A 19,804-nucleotide genomic window follows, 5' to 3' on the forward strand; every position below is an offset into this window, starting at 1 on the left:
TGGAGATCTTTTATTTTGAGCAATGTTTTCTTTTTAAATTCTGTCAGACCATAAATGTCTCAATGACAAAAATATTGGTAAAAACATTCTTAAAGAAGCGATTGTTATTAGTGTGGTTCATATACTAATCTAAAATGGGGATATAACTTAGAATTTGTTAATAAGACAAACTTATTGTTTTCTAAGTTTTAGATAGATAATGACAATATTATGAAACAAGTCCCAAGAAAACAATAACAATTATGGTTCTAGAATTATTCCCCTGGTATATTCATACTTTCTGGACTGCAGAATTTATAGGGACTATTTTTCAAAGTAAAACATTTTCTTCATATACATTTTTTATTTCCCTATTTAAAATAAAAATTTTTGATATCTCCACAGCTGATTTATCACAAATAATTCTCAAAGATTTCAAAAATTCTTAAAACTTAAAATAAGTTAAAAACATATATCACACTAGCAAATAAAAAAATACATTATCCAATAATATGTGTACATTCTTTACTTAGCAAAGGTTAACATTTAAAGATGAAGTTGCAGTTGTATTTTTAACCTTCTAAATGGTCAACTGGAATCATTTTGTATGATTGTTAACATCAGTTGCTACATTATTCTCCAGCAGCAAGAATAAAATACTATATGTGGGAAAAAAGTTAAACAGAATCGATAATAATGCTATAGAATGTAGAGCACATAATTGTAACTAGATGAATATATTTCAAATCTAGACAATACGGGGTAATTTATTAAATTGCATTAACACTAAAATATTCCATTAAAAATGTTTCATGTTTGTTTCTGGCAATTTTCGTTCTTTTCTACTCTCAGCTATTTTGTCTTTAGAAAATCCAAAATGCTTACCTTGAATGATGATTCTAAACAATGTAGACTCCATGGTTTTGCATAGCACTGTTAGCAAATCTATGCTATCTATGTTAGCACACACTATCTCCTTTATTACTTCAGTCTTTAGCTATATGATAAATATAATTCTTTCATGGTGACATGAAAAATATACAATATGAGAAAATATAACATAATATAATAAGAACAGAAATTTGCATAAAAGGAAATACACAAATGCAAGTAGAAGCAAAGTAATTTCAGAACAAATAAATACTAACATCGCTAGCTTAGTCACAAATGTTAAACCAAAAGGATCCTACCTGACGAATCAAAATTCACCTCATTGCCAGGACTTGGACCTACGTCGATAGACACAATTGGCAAGAGCTTCCGGAAGTCCCATAGCTTTAAAACCCCACAGGCATCGCAGGATGCTATCATGTGACCCTTCAAAATATAAAATAAATTAAAATGGAATGTGCGTCCATATATTACATACCAGTACAAATATATAATAACCTACAGATAAAATAAAAGATTTCTGTAACAATTTTATTAAATCCACAAGAATACACTCCTCTAAGTTAAAAAATAGTTGTTATATTTTTATTTTGGATGTCAAATTATTACAAAATGAAATTTTAATATATGAACTCCTATACTAAATTTTGGAAGAAAATGTTTCAGAAAAGCATTTTCATTATTTTAATTATATGAAAAGATGTAATAAAATGAAAATATATACTCATGTAATGTATCTATTTATACACAAATTACATGTGCGTAAAACATAAAAACTATAGCATGAAAAATTACATCATAAGCACATCTCACTTTTTATGCTTTTAATTAGTTAGCATTGATAATTTATGCCTCAGAGTAGAAATGGAACAGAGATAGGAAAATAAATGGACACAATGAAAGAAGAGATGTCATCATAGCGGGTAGAATGACGGGTGGAATGAAACTGACTGCAATAAACCCATGCCTACTGTGGTCTGTTACATAGTCAAACGTCTTAGCAGCAATACTTGGGCTTGCTTTGGTAACATGTAGTGGGAAAAGAAGGAAAGTAATTAGATAATGGGAATGGAAAACAGAAGAAAGGCTGGAAGAATTCAAGTGTTGTGGGAACCAGGAGGATAGTATAGTAGCAGTATAGTAGTAGCAGCCCAGGCTTATCAGTTCAGAGCTCTGGGTCTGTTTACACTTTTCCTGCTGGCATCCCAGGAAATATTTATTGAGCATCCACTTGATGTCATAAAACTGGGTATACACTGATGAATAAGGGGAGTTCCCGCTCTCCAGCAACTCATAATTCACACTCATTCTCATTCTTCCCTCATTTAATTTCTTTGTCCACTCACAAATTGAATGCGTATTGGCGACATCAGAACTATCAGTAATGTTTATGATAAGTCCATATGCTGCTTCTAATATGATACACGGTTTCCCTTTAGTTGCAGCTTACTTTGTCAATGTCAAGTAAAAAATTATCCCCTCATTTTCTTCCTATTTTTTAAAAAGGTTAAAAATAATAACTTACTTATTGCACAATTTTTCTTACCATTTTGAGCTAGCACACACATTTTTCCTCATGTAGTGCTTGATTTCTATCCTTGCTGTAAAATAATGTACATCCTGTATTACAGGTCAAGTGGACTCTGTTTTTCCCTAAACACACCAGTAATGCAATGAGTGCCATTAGTTTTAAAATTCTATAACTGTTGTCACTGGCAAAATAATACAACAGCTTTGTTCCCAATCTAATAAATGAGATGCTTCATCTTTTTTATGTCTTAAAAGGAACATGGAGAACTTGAAATGTCCTCAAATATGTAAACATGTATTAAAAGAATTATAAGGAATCAGTGAATTTCATTTCAAAAAGGAAAAAAGTCTTCAGTATTAACAGGGAATATTAATGTTAAAAATTAGAAAGAACTCTTTCCAAATATAAGGGCTTTCAATCATCTCACAGAAGTCACAGAATGGATTTTTTGTCAATTTTGAGAACAGAGTAGATACACTTTAATCAGAATTTAATTGGGATGCAACGCTAACCACAGGATTTGATGTACTTTTCTTGTCTGAAGTCTATGAAATGAAGACAACCTTGTGGCGTACTTTATTCTATTGAATACTGAGATTTGAGGAAATACACTAAAATAAAAAAAAAGCAGTTCCATCATTTTTATTGGGTGGAAATAATTAATTAGTTTTAATATTTTTACACTTAATACTTGAAACTTTCATTGTTATCAAATTAGAAAATTTAATAGTTTAATAATATTAAAATGAGTCAACATTTATTATTATTATTATTTTTTTGATTTGGAGTCTCATTCGGTCGCCCAGACTGGAGTGCAGCGGCCGCTCCCAGCAACCGCAGCCTCGACCTGCTGGGCTCCGGCGATCCTCCCGCCTCAGCCTTCCGAGTAGCCGGAATCACAGGCATGCGCTACCACACCCGGCTGATTTTTTTTTTTATTTATTGTAGAGATGAGGTCTCGCTGCCCAGGCGGGTCTCGAACCCGCGGTCTCAGGCAATCCACTCCCCTCAGCCTCCCAAAGGCGCGGGATTACAGGCTGAGCCACCGAGCCCGGCTGAGTCAACATTTATTAAATGCTTTTTACTGAGCCAGGTACTGTGCTGTGCTAAACATTTCATTAATAAAATTGTATATTAATTTTAAACAATTGTGAACAACAAACTTTTTTTTAATGTTGGAATCTCACTCTGTCGCCCAGGCTGAAGTACAGTGAAGTGCTCACGGCCATCACAGCCTCAACCGGCTGGGCTCAGGTGATCCTTCCACCTTAGCCTTCCAAGTAGCTGGAACTACAGGCACGTGCTACCATGACTGGCTTAACTTTTTATTTTATTGTAGAGATGAGATCTCACCAAGTTGCCCAGGCTGAACTCGGACCCCTGAGCTTAGGAAATCTTCTCACTTCGGCCTCCCAAAGTGCTCGGATTACAGGTCTGAGCCACCGCGCCCGGCAACTAACTTTCTTTAGCCAGATTTTTTCCATTGCCTTAGAAACTTGGAAGTCATGATAAAGTATGCATTATGGTAAAATGAATATGAAAACTTACCAAGCAATAGAACCAAGTCTATGTTTAGATTTAATAACAGAAAGATACTTAGTAATGAAAGAACAACTTTGCTATGCTTCCAGTAAGCAGGTGAAGCAGATGCTAGTACCTACTGCAGTGTTTGAAGCATAATAGAGCCCATCAAAATATTTGTTAGACCAATAGATGTGGAATGTCTCCTCAAAGCTTACCCAAAACTTTTACTTTAGTCCAAGTTCTTCATAGCAGTGTTGAGGTAAATATTAATTCTAACCTGGATGGTTCCGAATCACTTAGACAAAAAAGAAGTGATAGAAGAGGCAGATAATTCAGAATCCAAAACTTGGAATATTTTTATGACCCTATATCCCTCCTTTTCCTCCCATGTCAGAAGCACCGGAGGGCCACGTGCTAATTTCCTGTCAAAAGACAGAAGAAACCAGAACAGTGCTAATACAAACCACCAAACCATGTAGTGTGAGTTTTGGGGCATCTGGAGATGCAGAAATATGGAAAAGGGATTAGTTGACAAACTGAAGAGAAATCCCTTTATTTAGAGTTTATGAAAGGTAAGAAAACAAAAACTAGCTATAGTTTGGCACGTAACCTAAAGAAGATGTTTTGAAAGATAGTTGAGTCTGTGTGACTATCTCAATGAGAGTCAAGACTCAAGAGGTTTGGAAATCGCTAAAATGCAATTCTGGTGATGTCACTGGTTTCAGTACTGATAGCAAGAAAGGGAAGGTACTAAAAGCGATTGAACAGGAAGTTCTCAAACAAGTTTAGATTCAGATCTATGATTATTTTTGTAGCACTGAATCTATAGCACCCCGTGGTTCCTGCTACATGTTAAGCGGTTGGTCTTTAAATAAATAATTGAATGAATATATATAAAGGGAATAGAGAGAAATTAATGTGGACTACATATGATTTTAAATATTTTATTCAAAAATATAGAAATATTAAATGAGCTGACGCTAAAAAAAATGGTCCTTTGATCACAAGACTCAAATGAGTTAAATAAGACAGAGTTTAGCAAAATGGACAAGAAGCACAGTTGAAATGAAAATGATTAGTCGCCACTCCTGATTGCCCTGTTAGGCTTTCCCACCAGTAACTTAATGATTTTGTAATGAGGAAAGTCAAATAGATATGAAGCTATTTATAAGTTAGAGTATGGGGTCATAAAAATGAACCTAGCTTCATCTAGCCCGCCGAAAACATGTTGGAGAAATTTAGCAATATGTATCAAGGATCCCCAAAGTGCTCATACTTTAGAAACTTTTAATATTACTTCTAAACTTTATGAGAAATTAAAGAAAGATTTATGTTCAAAAATTAATGGAGAATTATTTATAAAAATAGAAACAAGTGAAATTTGTAGTAATAATCTCACATGGAAGAAATAAAACTCGTGTTGTATATTCAGAAAACTGCTAGAAGCAACTTTTATGCAAACTTGATACCAGCAACTGCAGGAAGACAAGCAGATTTAACTATTATCTCTCTGCATAGAGGTACTGAACATATTTATGTATTGCAAAACAAAGAAAGAAAAGGAGAAAACTGGGATACGAATGAGGTCATTATAATTTAAGTGAATAATCAAAATACTATTCTCATAAACAATAGTATCTTTTAATAGAAACATCTTATGGCTTTGTATAACCTTTAAAAATAGGTTTTACAAATTTGATATAAGTCTTGGGATTAAGGGACCATTTTTCAGATAGGCTAAGAAAGTATAGAGGTACAGTTTCCTATATGAAAGTTCTTATGTCTTTATATTGCATTTCAAGATGAAATAGGAAACTAATTTATTATTGAAAACACAAGTCTAATTTGATTTGTACTTTGAACTGTCATCCTGATAAGTCAGCTAAGTAATTTCTTGTTTCGACTCACTAGGATACAGATATGTGTGTGTGTATGTGTATACATATACACAAGATACCCTTCACTTTTCTCATCTTCTTTTGGAAAGTCAGTTTACTGAACAACATCGAAATAGAGAAAATACAATAGGGGATATATATATATAAAATGCTCTCCTCTCAAAGACTTATACTGCATAACAGAAAAATTCAGTGAATGATTACATATAAACTGTGCACACATGAGAATGTTGAAAACTCTGTAAAAAACTCTGTTTTGTTTGGCAGTGCATTCCTATGACTTAGAATAACACATGGTAGATGTTTGATAAATAATTGTAGAAAAATGAATGAATACTGTAAATGAATAATGAGAAGACCACTAACATAACAATTATAGAACCAATGTAAAATATGGATAAGATTATGCCAAGCTATGGTCACGTTGATTAAAAGTATACAATACTTATGTACAATAATTGAATGGGAAGATACATTTATAGAAAACTTTTGTGTATTTTTATGATGCTTTAATATTTGAAATATGAACAAAAACTATAAATAATTACATTCCTCAAGATAACAGTTTCATGTTCTTCAAATATCCCTGCCAAATATATTACTGTTTATTTAATGAGAAATTATATATTTGCACAATACTTTATAATTTACCTTAAAACATACTCATAAGTAATGTCACAGCTGATTCTCATAGCTATATGATGAGTCAAACTATAATTCCATCTTGCAGTATACAACTGAATACAAAATTAAAGGTTTTACTGACAAACTCTTTTCAAGATAGTTTAAAAATAGCTACAAAATGAGACAAAAAATAACAATAGCTGACACTAATTGGGTAATTGCTACATGTCACTCAGAATTTCAAACAAATATATATACATATTTACAAATATTAGTTATTTCTTTTTTTTTTAAAAAAAAAACTACTATGGAATAAAGGACCATCTCCATTATATGGATGTGAAAATAAAGCCACAGAAAGCTTAATTTTTTTTTTTTTTTTACAGTTCACAGTTAAAAGAGGTAGCCAGGAGTTAAATCTTTTTGACTCTAGAGTCTGTGAGAACCACTAAGCTTTACTATATCTCAAAGACAGAGCTGAACTAAGAAAATGATTTTTTTGAAGTATAAGATCTTGAAGAATTTGATGAAAGCATAACAGGAATAGTACTCACTAGAGAAAAATAGAACAGAAACACAAAGTAAAGAATAGGCATGAAACCATGGGCCTCTGGGCTCTAGGCTTGGAAGCAGACCCTGTTATTCACCTTCTGTTGAGTAACAGAGATTAAAGAAACTTGTGTCAGATGGAAGACAAAAACCAACTTACTGCTAAAGCCATGACTTGTGTAAGGTTTCCTGATAAAACGAAGCTGACAAAATCGCTGACTAGGCTGGGCTTTCTCCTTGGCTCACGCCTATAATCCCAGCACTTTGGGAGGCCAAGGTGAGTGGATTGCCTGAGACCAACCTGGACAGCTTGGTGAGACCTCATTTCTACAATAAATCAAGAAAAATTAGCTTGGCATGGGCGCACACCTGTAGTTCCAACTACTTGGAAGGTTTAGGTGGAAGGAGCCCCTAAGTCTAGCAAGTCAAGACTGCAGTGTCCATGAGCAGCATGTCACTGCCTTCCAGCATGGGCGACAGAGTGAGACTCTGCCTAAAACCAAAACAAAACAAAAGGAAATTGCCATTTTTATGAAACTATACATTTAAGGACTTGAGTTCATATCCAGTCTTATAATCCTGACCTGAACTGAATAACATATTCAGTGACTGAATCTATGGTTTCAACACCAAAAGACAGATTTTCTTTATTATGGATGTAAAACATATCCTAGGAGACCCCCGGACTACTGGCATGGAACACCAGGATCAATGGAAACAGCTGCAATAAGGAAAATTAAGGAGGAGTAAGCACAAATAGAGAGCAAAAGAGCAAGGGAGAATAGATTCAGTCCTTTTACTTACTAAAAAGCTGAAACAATTGTTTCCTAACATGCAAAGAGGTCTAAGGCTAATAAAGACAGTCACTAATTGACTGCAATTATCAGTGTAAACTAAAATTATGAAAGACTGCAAAAGATTTTAAAATAAGTATTAGTCTCAAGGATTTTAACAGAATTAATACTACATAAAACAAAATGAAACAAAGCAGTCTAAAATGACTTGAAGAAACCAAGAGGATTAACATGTTGGTAATTGAAAACAAAAAGACTCAATAGATAGGTACTCTAGTCTAGACAAAGTTGAAAAGAAAGCTAGTGAATTGCAGGATTACAACCTGGAAAATTTAGCTAGATTGCAGACATAGAGATGAAAAGATAAAAGCATGTAAACCATGAAGAGACTTGAAGGTGGGGATGGAGTTGCATATTCTAATAAATGTCTAATAAGCATCACAAGAGAAGATGATGTAGAGAAAAGCAGAACAGTATTTGAAGGTGTAACGGCTGAAACTTTTCCAGAATTGAAGCTATAATAGTAAAAATAAAAGTGTGCTCCAAGTATTGAGTATGATGTCTAAAAGTAAAACTACATCTAGACACTGTAATGAAAAATGTGGAATATTATGGATGAAACAAATTAACCTACAAGTGAAAAACGACAGATTATCTATATGTATAAATAGTAAAAGTAGATGTTAGAACCAGTGGAATAATGTTCAAATTGCATGGGGGGAGGGGAACTCAACCTTGCCTTGTATGCTTGGCTAAATATGCCTTTGGACTGAGTACGTTTTCAGACATTCAATGACTAAAAATGTTTAAATTTAAATATCTTGTGGAAATAATAATTAATGGTTGTATTTTTCCACAAAGAGAGCACAGTCCTAGAGATAGCATGGGTCAGAAGGGATAGTAGTGAACACACATATTTTAAAAAATCAAGAATTTTTTATTAAATTTGATTAACTGTTGACTATGAAAGAGAAAATGTACAACCCAATCCCCAACTTTGATTCTAAATCTAAGCTAAATCTTATTCTTAATTAAACAAAATACAGGGCGTAAATTTAAAAGAAGCAAATGAAAGAGATTAACACAAAAGACAAATTATTGTCAAAGTAATAACCAATATATAAATAATCACACAGCACATGCACATACACACAAATGGGATATACTTAACATTGATATTTAAAAGTAAGACACAACTAAATTGTTTTTAAAAATAAAGAATACAACTATGTTTCACTTTCAAGAGAAACATTAAAAGCAAGCGATAATAATAAAAAATTACTAAACTACTCAGAAAGTGTAAAAGTAAAGGCATTGAACTGTTAAATATTAATTAATAAGAAATTGGTGGACTAAGACCAGTATCAGAAAAAAGAAATTTAAGTAAAAAAATTACTTTTATTATTCTCTATATAATAATAGAGAATAATAAAAGGAAAACTCTAACAAGACACAACTAATAAATTTTTATGTAACTACAAATAAAATCTTAAAATATAAAAACATTATAAGAATAATTATAATTTTTCCATACAATGAGGAAATTTTACTATTTGTCTATAAAGGAATAATAAATCACATATGTATATATATATATATATAAAAACACTCTTAACCATTCACTCCTCTAGTTATCAAGTATTTGTGAAATATATGATAGGTAACAAAATAAGTCTCAAGAAAAAACAAAGAATAAATGTTATAAAGGTCAAATCATATCACAATGGTGCAATAACATTAGAAACTAAAAATGTTACTGTTTTAAAAAGTTTGGAAACTAAAAGGAAAAAAACCACACAGTAATTTGCAAGATTAGAATTAATTTAAATAAAGGAATTTATACTCTATGTGTTGACTAAATCTGAAGCCATTATTCATGGCAATTTATAATTCCATATGCATTTTTACAAAAAGAGACTTAATATAATAAATATCAATTGAAAATGCTGTTCTTTTCTACACAAGAAATTTTAAAAAGTAGAAATAATTAAAATATGAAAATTTATAGAAAAAAATTAAACAAAACTATAAAATAATAAACAAAAAATCAACAAAATCAAAAGTTCTTTAAAAATATTGTATAGGCAATAGAAAAGATTGTGAAAAAAGAGTAAAAAAAAAGTCATAAATAAGCAACATCAGGAAATGAAAAAGGGACAATAAAAATATGGTAGAGATAAAAGAAACCCACACCAAAATGCTATGAAGAACTTGATACTAAGTGCAAATTCTTTAGCAAAATGGAATTGTCAGAACAAAATATGTTTAAAAATCAACTAACTAGAAACTTCAAAAAAAGTCTTAAATGAAACAAAAAGCAATAAAAATATCAAGAGGGAAAGCACTAAACTAATATAAAAAATTCTCTTTAAGTGGGAACCAGACAGAAAAATGAACTAACAAGCACTTGAAAATATATTCATTGATCCTGGTAGCATAGTTTAATTAAACAAGTTCCAATATTAATGGTTTCTTAGGAGTGGATCCAGTTAGCTTGGCTAGCCAGCCCTAGATCATTCTAGTGGTCATATGTTTGCTAACTCTCTTCTTTTGAATAACTGCCTCTTATTCCCTACACTGTGGTTGGCCTCATAGCAACCCATCTCCCTGAACAGAGCAATTGCGTGAGAGGTAGGTATTTGGTTTTAGTAGGAGCAATAAGAACACCTCCTCAGTTTCCAAACTGATGCTGAGAAACATAAGCTCCTATCTCTTGAGTTAAAGGTTTCAGAAAATATGTAGTGTACATATGCATGTGTAATATTACTTCTGGTACTCAGGTCCAGTAGAGTAAAGAAACTAATAAGAATGATACCCTCTAGGAAGTTTGGTGGTATTTGCGTTTTGGCTCCTGTCAAATCTGAATGTCAGCTGCCAACCTGACCTGTCTGAAGTTTAGTTTTGTGAGCTGAAGGAGTAAAGGACATCCCAAAATATGCCAAATTGTCACATGGATTTTTTCCAGCTGAAAACTGAGAAATTATCACTTCAGAAAAAGGCTAATGGAACTGTTTTTTCCTGTATGCAACAGCCATATATTCCTGTATGCAACAGCCATATATTCCTGTATATAACAGCCTCTTTGGGGAGGGCTGCCTTCCCAGTACCAGGACAAGAGAGTAGTTATCACCAGAGACAGGGACTTGGTGCTGTAGCAGGCCTGGATAAATAATCTTACCCAAAGGAACCCTTATCTTCCACTAGCTTTACATATCTATCTTCTATCCTCCTATATCTCCTAATGACTCCTCTAGAATTTACTACCCCAAGTCAGATCCCTTTGTCCTGTAATTTCTTTACAAATATATTACTCCTTGTCTAAAAATATAAAAACATCTTGTGATGATCTCCACGTAAATGTAAAATTAATAAAAACTTGTAGGCTTGGCATGCTGGCTCAAGTCTGTAATCCCAGCACTTTGGGAGGCCAAGGAGAGAGGACTGTCTGAGCCCACAGATTCGAGAACCGTCTGGGCAACTTAGCGAGACCTCATCTCTACAATAAATCAAAAAAATTAGCTGGGCGTGATAGCGTGCACCTGTAGTTTGGAAGACTGAGGCCGAAGGATCGCCTGATCCCAGCGGATGCATACTGAGGTGGCCATGAGTATGCCACTGCACTCCAGCCTGGGTGATGGAGTGAGACTCCAACTCAAAAAAAAAAAAAAACTTGTATGCTTTTCTCTTGTTAATCTATGTTGTATCACTTTGCCTCCTAGACCTAGACAAAAGGTCCAAAAAATATAAGAACAAAAAAAGGGCAGAGACGATCTTTCCCTCCCCTACAGAGCCATTGAACACCCTGATTTTACTTGACTTAGTTTGAGTTTTTCAGTTAAAGCATGTATTATTTCTTTCTATCAGATTAGAATAAATTTTAATGGCAGTATTGATATTGATAAAGGTACAATACAAGCAGACTTGTATTTCGTGTGTATGTATCAATTAATAGCTAAAATTACATTTTTATTGCCATGATACATGCTCAATACTATTTGCAGGATAATTTCTTTATATGCAAACATCTCATTTTTACAGGTAAAGAAAATAAAGTTTAAAGTGGTAAAATGATATTCCTAAAATGACCTAATTGGAATGACTGGAGTGAGGATCCAAGCACCTATTTGGTTGACATAAGAGTCTGGTATTTTTCGTCCTGTATACTACATTTTATTTCTTGAAGCTAATATAGTATATCACAAATGTTTACAAATATTGAAAATATTTCTCCATTAAAAGACATTTAAATAGTCAGTAACTCAGATAAATACATGTATTTGTCACATAGATTGTTCCTCACACTATTATTTATAAACTAAAACGGTAGAAATATAAGAAAATATTATTGATAGATAAATGTGTATATATATATATACACACACACACAAAACTTTAACCTATATAATTATATAACTAAACTATTATTTTTAACTATTATAACAGTGTTCTCAAAAAATCATTAATGACAAGGAAAAATATACATCTTTAGTTCAGGACAAATAGCAAACACAATCGTCTATACTGTATAATACACATACACAAAGCACACATTGAATATAAGATTGGTGGAAACTAAATCAGTAATGGTTATCTTTAGGCAGTAGGATGATTCATTTTAACTTCATTTGTTCTTTTTCGTTGTAAAAACTCAGAATTCATGGATTTAACTACGTTAATTTTTATCATCAGAAAAATATTTTGAATAAATAAGTAGCACAATCAAAACATCTCACACAGTACCTGTCAAGTGATCTAATTTTCATCTCCTGAAATTTCGCTATGTAAAATGGACGAGAAAGAAGGGTCATCAAGCAAATGGCAGAAACATTAGGCCCGAGAAACATCAGCTGCTTTCAATATGTGAAGGTAATGACCTGCAACTTGGTATTAAGGTATAACTATAATAAAATGTTTAGGCTCATTAGGAGGAAAATTAGTATTTCAAACATTTTTGGTACTAATACATTAGCATGTCTCTTAGGACAGTCCTGTGCAGTGTTAAGCAGTAGCTCATTACAGCATTTCTTCCATACCCTCATGGCACAAATAAAGCAATGAAATTACGGAATTCAAATGGGAAGAAAAGGTAAAATTTGGGAATGTTTAAGGAATTCAAGGCTAAAGAAGTAGGAAATATAAAGCATCAGAAAATTGTGAGATTGCTGTTTTTGGTATATACTTCTTTCCCATGCCACTATTGATCTATTAGGCATTAATCATTATTGCATTACCAATCATGCCCCATGGATGTAGGAGCTGCAAAATCTCAAAAATAATTATTTAGCAGCTAAAGAACGCAACACAGCACTACATAACCACGGGAACTTGTACAGATGATTTATATGTATTATCTCATTTAATCCTTCAACTCAGTGGTTAGGTACTTATGCTACTCAATTTCGTAGATGAAAAAACCAAGACTTATAGTGTTATACAACTTGCCCAAAGTCACTTGGTTTGTAAAACATAGACCCAGAATCCAGACCTGTGTGCCATGGTTTGGTTAGCTCTGCCATGTCTCATGTTGAAATTTGATCTCCAATGTCGGATGTGGGGTCAGGTGGGATGTGCTTAGATCATAGAGGTGGATCCCTTGTGAATAGTTTAGTGCTACTGTTGCAGTAGTGAGTAATTTCTTGCTCTATTAGTTTCTGTGAGAACTGCTTATTAAAATGAGTCTGGAATCTCTCTTCTGTCTCTTCCTCTCCCTCACCACGTGGTCTCCATACTTGGCTTCTCTTCATGCTGGCTTCCTTTTGCCTTCAACCATGAGTGAAAGCAGCCCGAAGCCCTCATCAGAAGTAGATGCTAGTACGATGGCCGTGCTTCTTGGACAGCCTGCAGCACCATGAGCCAAATCAACCTCTTTTCTTTATAAATTATCCAGCCTCAGGTATTTCTTTATAACAACACAAATGCACTACCACAACGGGCTTGTATTTCCCAAAGGATCTAAGTCAAGGTATGCAAAATGTTTTCATTGTTAAGAGATTAAGATCTCGGATGCTTGAGTCAGATTGCCAGGTTTCTCAATCCATTTGTGTTGCTATGAAAGAATATCAGAAGCTGAGCAATTTATAAGTATATTTGGTTGACGATTCTGCAGGCTGAAAAAGGAGCATGGCACCAGCATCTTCTGGTGAGGGCTTCAGGCTGCTTCCACTCATGGCAGAAGGTGAAGGGGAACCCATGTGTGCAGAGATCACATGGCAAAAGAGAAAACTAAGAGAGAGTGCCAGGCTCTTTTTAACAACCAGCTCTCAAGGAAACTAACAGAGAAGGAACTTACTCCCTACCGCAGGGAGGCAAGAATCTTTTCTACAGGGACCTTGCCCCCATGACACAACAAACACCTCCCTCTAGGCTCCACCTTCCAACTGGGTGTTAAATTTCAATGTGAGATTTGGAGGGCTCATCCAAACTATAGAACACATGAAGTACCATTTAAGTGCTTAAAGAGAATACTCTATCATCGAGATAAAACACAACAAAACAGCGAATACAGCTTTAGTAGAATTTCAACAAGTACCATATGTATGAACAAAGAACAATCGATCAAGCAGATGTTTAAATTTATAAGGCAAAACAACAATTAGATATAGATACAGACAAGAGATGTATATAAACAAACAAGTATTTATTAAGATTACTGTGTCACTAGCTAGAGGCCAAGAGGAAGAAAAACAGTGAATATAAGCCATCAACAGGCTTATGGTTGATGAGGAGCAATCAGGCCATTATAACACGAGTTAATTGCTAGAAGCAGGTAAAGTGTTGCTTAGAGTACAAATTGAGCACACCTAGTTCAAGACTGTGGGATCTAAGAAGGTATCATCTAGGAGTATAGAGTATATAACCCTATGATAGGTCCAGCAGGTGAATGTGGCGTTCTGAAAATTACAGTATTTTAGATAGCTAACATTATGGTGACTTATCAGTGAAGAGAAGGCAAGAAGGCATCATTTGCATTGAAAATGGTACAATGTCAGAGCACAAAAGCGGAAATTGACATATTAATCCATGGTGAGTGTGGTGAATTCATGAGGAAGTTAACAATGTGCAAAACTTCCAGAAAGTTTTTGGAGCTCACATTGCAGAATGTGAATTGTATAAATGATATAAAAATGTTATGAGTTTTGAATATAAATACTGACATGTTAAAGGGAATGTTAAAGCCAGTAGTCTCAGTGAGTTAAGCAGGTATTATCAAGTGCAAAATTGTGTCTCTGAGACCTTAAAAAACAACTGAACATTGTTTTCTTGTTGTGTTCCAGTTTGTCATAAGTCTAAGCACAGGTTGACTGAATCCAGGCAAATTTGTCTCAACCTGTAGGAAACCCATCACTTAATTCACCGAACAAATATTTACTAAGCCTACTAGGTGTTAGGCACTGTTTTAAGTAATAGATATAAAGGAGTGAACAAAACAGACAGAAGTCCTTGCTTCATGGAACTTGTATGCTTCTGGGAAGAAATATACAATAAGTTAAATAAACCAGTAAAATATGTGGCATGTTAAATATTAATAAGGCCGGGTGTGGTGGCTCAATCCTGTAATCCCAGCACTTTGGGAGGCTGAGGTGAGGGGATTGCCTGAGCCTATGGGTTCAAGAACAGCCCGGGCAACTTGGCGAGACCTCATCTCTACAATAAATCAAAAATTAGCTGGGTATGGTAGCACACACCTGTAGTTCTGGCTACTTGGAAGACTGAGGTGGAAGGATCCCTGGAGCCCAGCAGGTCAATGTTGGGTGGTTGTGAGCATGCCACTGCACTCCAGCCTGGGTGATAGAGTGAGACTCCAACTCAATATATATATATATATGAATTATATATCTGTATATATGTGTATATATATATGAATAAGAGTTATGAAGAATTTTAAAAATGTAGACAAGGAATGCTTGGCAGAAAGAATATTGAAATATAAATAGCCTGTTTAGAGAAGGTCTCACTAGAAATACGTCTTGTGTTTAAGAGCTAAAGGATATGTGGGGCTACGCAGCGTGATACAGAAAGAGTGAAGAACAGGGTCAAGGACCCTGAGGTGGAAGCACTGAAAGTAAATGGGCTAAGGTAGGTGGACTTCAAAGTCTTATATGAAATCAGAAGGAAAACAAAAAACAAAAACAGGTGCTATGTGTTGGATTGATGTACGAGACTTCTCTTTGGAGATCTGTCAGAAACTATGACAGTCATCATCAAGTCTAGATTGCTGGGGGCACAAAGACACATTCCCATGATTTCAACTATTATCAAGACATTTATGACCCCTAAGTCTATATCACCAGTTCACGCCTCTCTCTTGATTTCTAGATCTTTATTTCCAACTACTCACAGCACCTCTTCATTGAGATATTCCACAGATTCCTCAAGAGTCATCATGTTCAAAGACAAATGAATTTTTTTCCCTCAACTTGATTTTTCCACTGTATTTTCCATTTAAATAAAATGTTCCACATCCCGTTCACCTTTCAGAGCTTGTTATCCCATCTCCATCTCTCCTTTCCATTTCTGTTAGTTGGAGCTAGTTTCTACTCTCCACAATTCCTTATTTAGGGCATTCATCATATTATACAAAGACACATTCAGTGAGTTCCTTCACTTCAATCCTCTGTCTTTGCAGGCCATTCCTATAGCAATGGTTCCAAATGTGGAGAGGGGCACGTCATTGTTTTTTCCCAGAGATATTCGGTAACATCTAGAGACATATTGCTTTCACAAGTTGGGGAGTGCCACTGAGATTCAGATAGGACAGACCAGGGATGCTGATAAATGTCTTACAATACACAGGACAGCTTCCCACCCCCCACAGGGAATTACCAGCCCATAATATCAATATTGCTAAACCCTGCTCTACATTAATAGCAGAGTAATTTTTAAATGCAAATTTGAGCCCCTCCTTGACTTGCCTCCTTCCTGTCATTGTCCCTAAATGATCCCATTTTTTACATCATTTGCTGTTCCCCAAATATCCCATGCCCTCATGCTTTTCTTCTCGCTTTTTCCACTGACTTACATGCTATTCTCTATTTATTTCTCTGGGAAATTGTAAATATTCTTAAAGCTTGGCTCAAACAAGTCTTCTAACAACCTCTCGGCAACAGACTGTATTGCTTCTCTTGCTCTCACAGATCCATGTCACAAAAAGTATCTAGCAAATTGCACTTTTTTGTATACATTCCTGTTTTTTTTCTTTGACCTAAATGGTTTAATACACGTGACTATTGAGTACCTTAAATGTCTACTACAGCAACTGAAGGACTGAATATTTAGTCTCATTTAATTTTAATTAGTAAAAATATCTTCATGTAGCTACCAACGATAAATAGCCTTTTTATGATTGCAGAAAGTTCTATTCAACAGTACTACTCTAAACCATTTGCACACTCAGTTTTGGGTTTATATTATATGAGGGGGCCACCCAAAATACAGAATTATCTTTTGGAGGGCAGGTCCCTTTCACAGACTTCTCCCACTAAGTGTTCTAGGAATCCGTCGGCATCAATGTACTAGCTCGTGTTGTTGCGGAAGCCCTATTTGGCGTCAGTGAATTTTTTTGGAGATTCTTATGACATGTTTGCCCATTTCATGATGGGTGACTTATGAACACACCTGTCCGCACCACGTTGAGTGTTCAGCAGTTTTTGACCAAAAACCAGCCTTAACCCTTACCCTACTCTCCCTATTCACCAGAACTTGCCCTGAGCAACTTTTTTTTTTCCCAGAAGAAAAAAAGTCCTCAAAGAGAAATATTTTGTTCATGTGAAAGAGGTGAAACACAAAAAGGCATCAAAATCGACGAGCTCAAAAGCTGTTTTGAGTAGTGAAAAAGCATCCTTGACAGGTGTATTGCATCGAATGGAGAGTACTTTGAAGACGACTGAAGTTTAAGCATCTAAGAATAAATACCGGCCAGGCGCGGTGGCTCAAACCTGTAATCCCAGCACTTTGGGAGGCCGAGGCGAGAGGATTGCCTGTGCCCAGGGATTTGAGACTATCCTGGGCAACTTGGTGAGACCTCGTCTCTACAATATATCAAAAAATTAGCCAGGCATGGCTGTGGTTCCGGCTACCTGAAAGGCTGAGGTGGAAGGATCACCTGAGCCCAGCAGGTCGACACTGAGGTGGCTATGAGCAACAGAGTAAGGCTCTGACTCCAAAAAAAAAAAAGAATAAATATATTTTTTTAATAAATAAATTCCAGGGTTTTGGGGGCCTCCCTCATACACTTAGCAAATATCTGAATAACAAATAGCAAATATTTGAGTAAATAAATGAATGAATTATTATTTCCATCGCTGGATAGTCAAAGTAAAAATTCTTCTAATGTTTGTGACAAGTTTCTCAAGGATTACACCAGATATTCCCATTGATTTTTTTAAAGACTTTAATTTGTTTTCAGAGCAGTTTAGGTTCAAAGCAAAATTAAGAGGGAAGCACAAAGATTTCCCGCATATTTACCGCCCCCTCCCCTCACGCATAGCTGCCTCTATTATTAACATCCTGCACCAGAGTGGTATATTTGTTACAACTGGTGAACCTACATTGACACATCATAATCACCCAAAGTGCACAGTTTACATGAGTGTTCACCCTTGGTGTGTATATTCTGGGGATGCAGACAAATGTATAAAGACATGTAACCACCATTATAGCATCATAGAGAGTGTTTTCACTGTTTTAAAAATTTTCTATCCTCTGCGTATTCATCCTTCCCTCCATCCAACCCTTGGCAACCACTGATCTTGTTGCTGTCTAGAGCTTTGCCTTTTCCAGGATGTCATATAGTGGAAACATACAGTATGTAATTCAGATTGGCTTTTACTTAGTAATCTGCATTTAAGTGACTCCATGTCTTTTGATGGCTTGATAACTCACTTATTTTTAGCACTGAATTATAAATATATATATATACATATACTATATATATATAGTTTGTTTGTTTGTTTGTTTGAGTAGAAGTCTCACTCTGTCACCCAGGCTGGAGTGCAGTGGCATACTCACAGTCATTGCCTAGACCAGTTGAACTCAGGTGATACTTCTGCCTCAGTTGGAAACTCAGGCATGCACCACCATGCCTGGCTAATTTTTATTTATTTATTGTAGAGAGGAGGTCTTGCCAGGTTGCCTAGGCTGGTCTCGAACCCCTGGACTCAGGTAATCCTCTTGCCTCAGCCTCCCAAAGTGCTGAGATTACAGTGTGAGCCACCGCACCTGTCCAGCACTGAATAATATTTTATTGTCTGGATGTACCACAGTTTATTTATCCATTCACATAATGAAGGACACCTTGGTTGCCTCCAAGTTTTCACAATTATGGATAAAGCTGCTGTAAATATCTGTGTGCAGGTTTTTACATGGACATAAGTTTTCCTCACTGATTTTTTTAGTTAGCTATCTTTGGTACTTACAATCTGTTACCATACACAAATAACAGTTATCTACTTTGTTTATAGATTTTGAATCTTTTATTACAATTTAGCTCACTAAGGAAAGGGGCTAAATCTTCTACTTGCTTGAATCTCCCACAACCCCTAGCATAATACTTTTCATTTTGCTGGTGTTAAATGAATTGAAAGCTCAGTTCTGATAGGATTGAAGGTAGACTGGCCCAACTTTTTGGTTGCCAAATATGGCGTAAATTAGTGAATTTCTGAAGGCAAAGGCAGGAGAAGTTTTAATAAATCACAGGGAGTCTTTTTACTCTAAGGACAATTTTGAAACTCGCATTTTATTCAAGGAGAAATGGAAGTTCCTTGCATGGCCTATGAAATTAACACATTCTCCCCCTGGCAGTGAGCCTCTTCTTAAAGCACTAAAGAAACATTCTCTGACTCTCATGTGAGTTTACTTCATTTTCTGTGGCATTATTGGCATTATTTCAGATATTCATGTATGAGATCTTTGTCTCTACAGACCCTTGGTGTTTTCTTCTGACATGCCGCGTCACACGGCTGCAATCTTTTATTATATATTTACATAGTAACATACTGTAATGTCAGAGTAGGTCA

At 35.0% G+C, this 19,804-nt stretch overlaps 1 protein-coding gene across 1 annotated transcript in view; it reads right to left on the bottom strand.

The window, feature by feature from the left end:
- Positions 1 to 1,149: 1,149 nt before the first annotated feature.
- Positions 1,150 to 19,804, bottom strand: part of LOC110595611 (sperm-associated antigen 16 protein-like) — a 253,236-nt gene continuing 234,581 nt past the window's right edge. The window contains exon 4 of the mRNA XM_021712154.1: positions 1,150 to 1,296. Coding sequence (XP_021567829.1) covers positions 1,150 to 1,296 — 147 coding nt within the window. The remainder of the gene's footprint in view (positions 1,297 to 19,804) is intronic.

Source organism: Carlito syrichta, unplaced genomic scaffold (assembly GCF_000164805.1).
Source record: "Carlito syrichta isolate Samal-C Ts95f unplaced genomic scaffold, Tarsius_syrichta-2.0.1 Scaffold303106, whole genome shotgun sequence".
Lineage (NCBI taxonomy): Eukaryota > Metazoa > Chordata > Mammalia > Primates > Tarsiidae > Carlito > Carlito syrichta.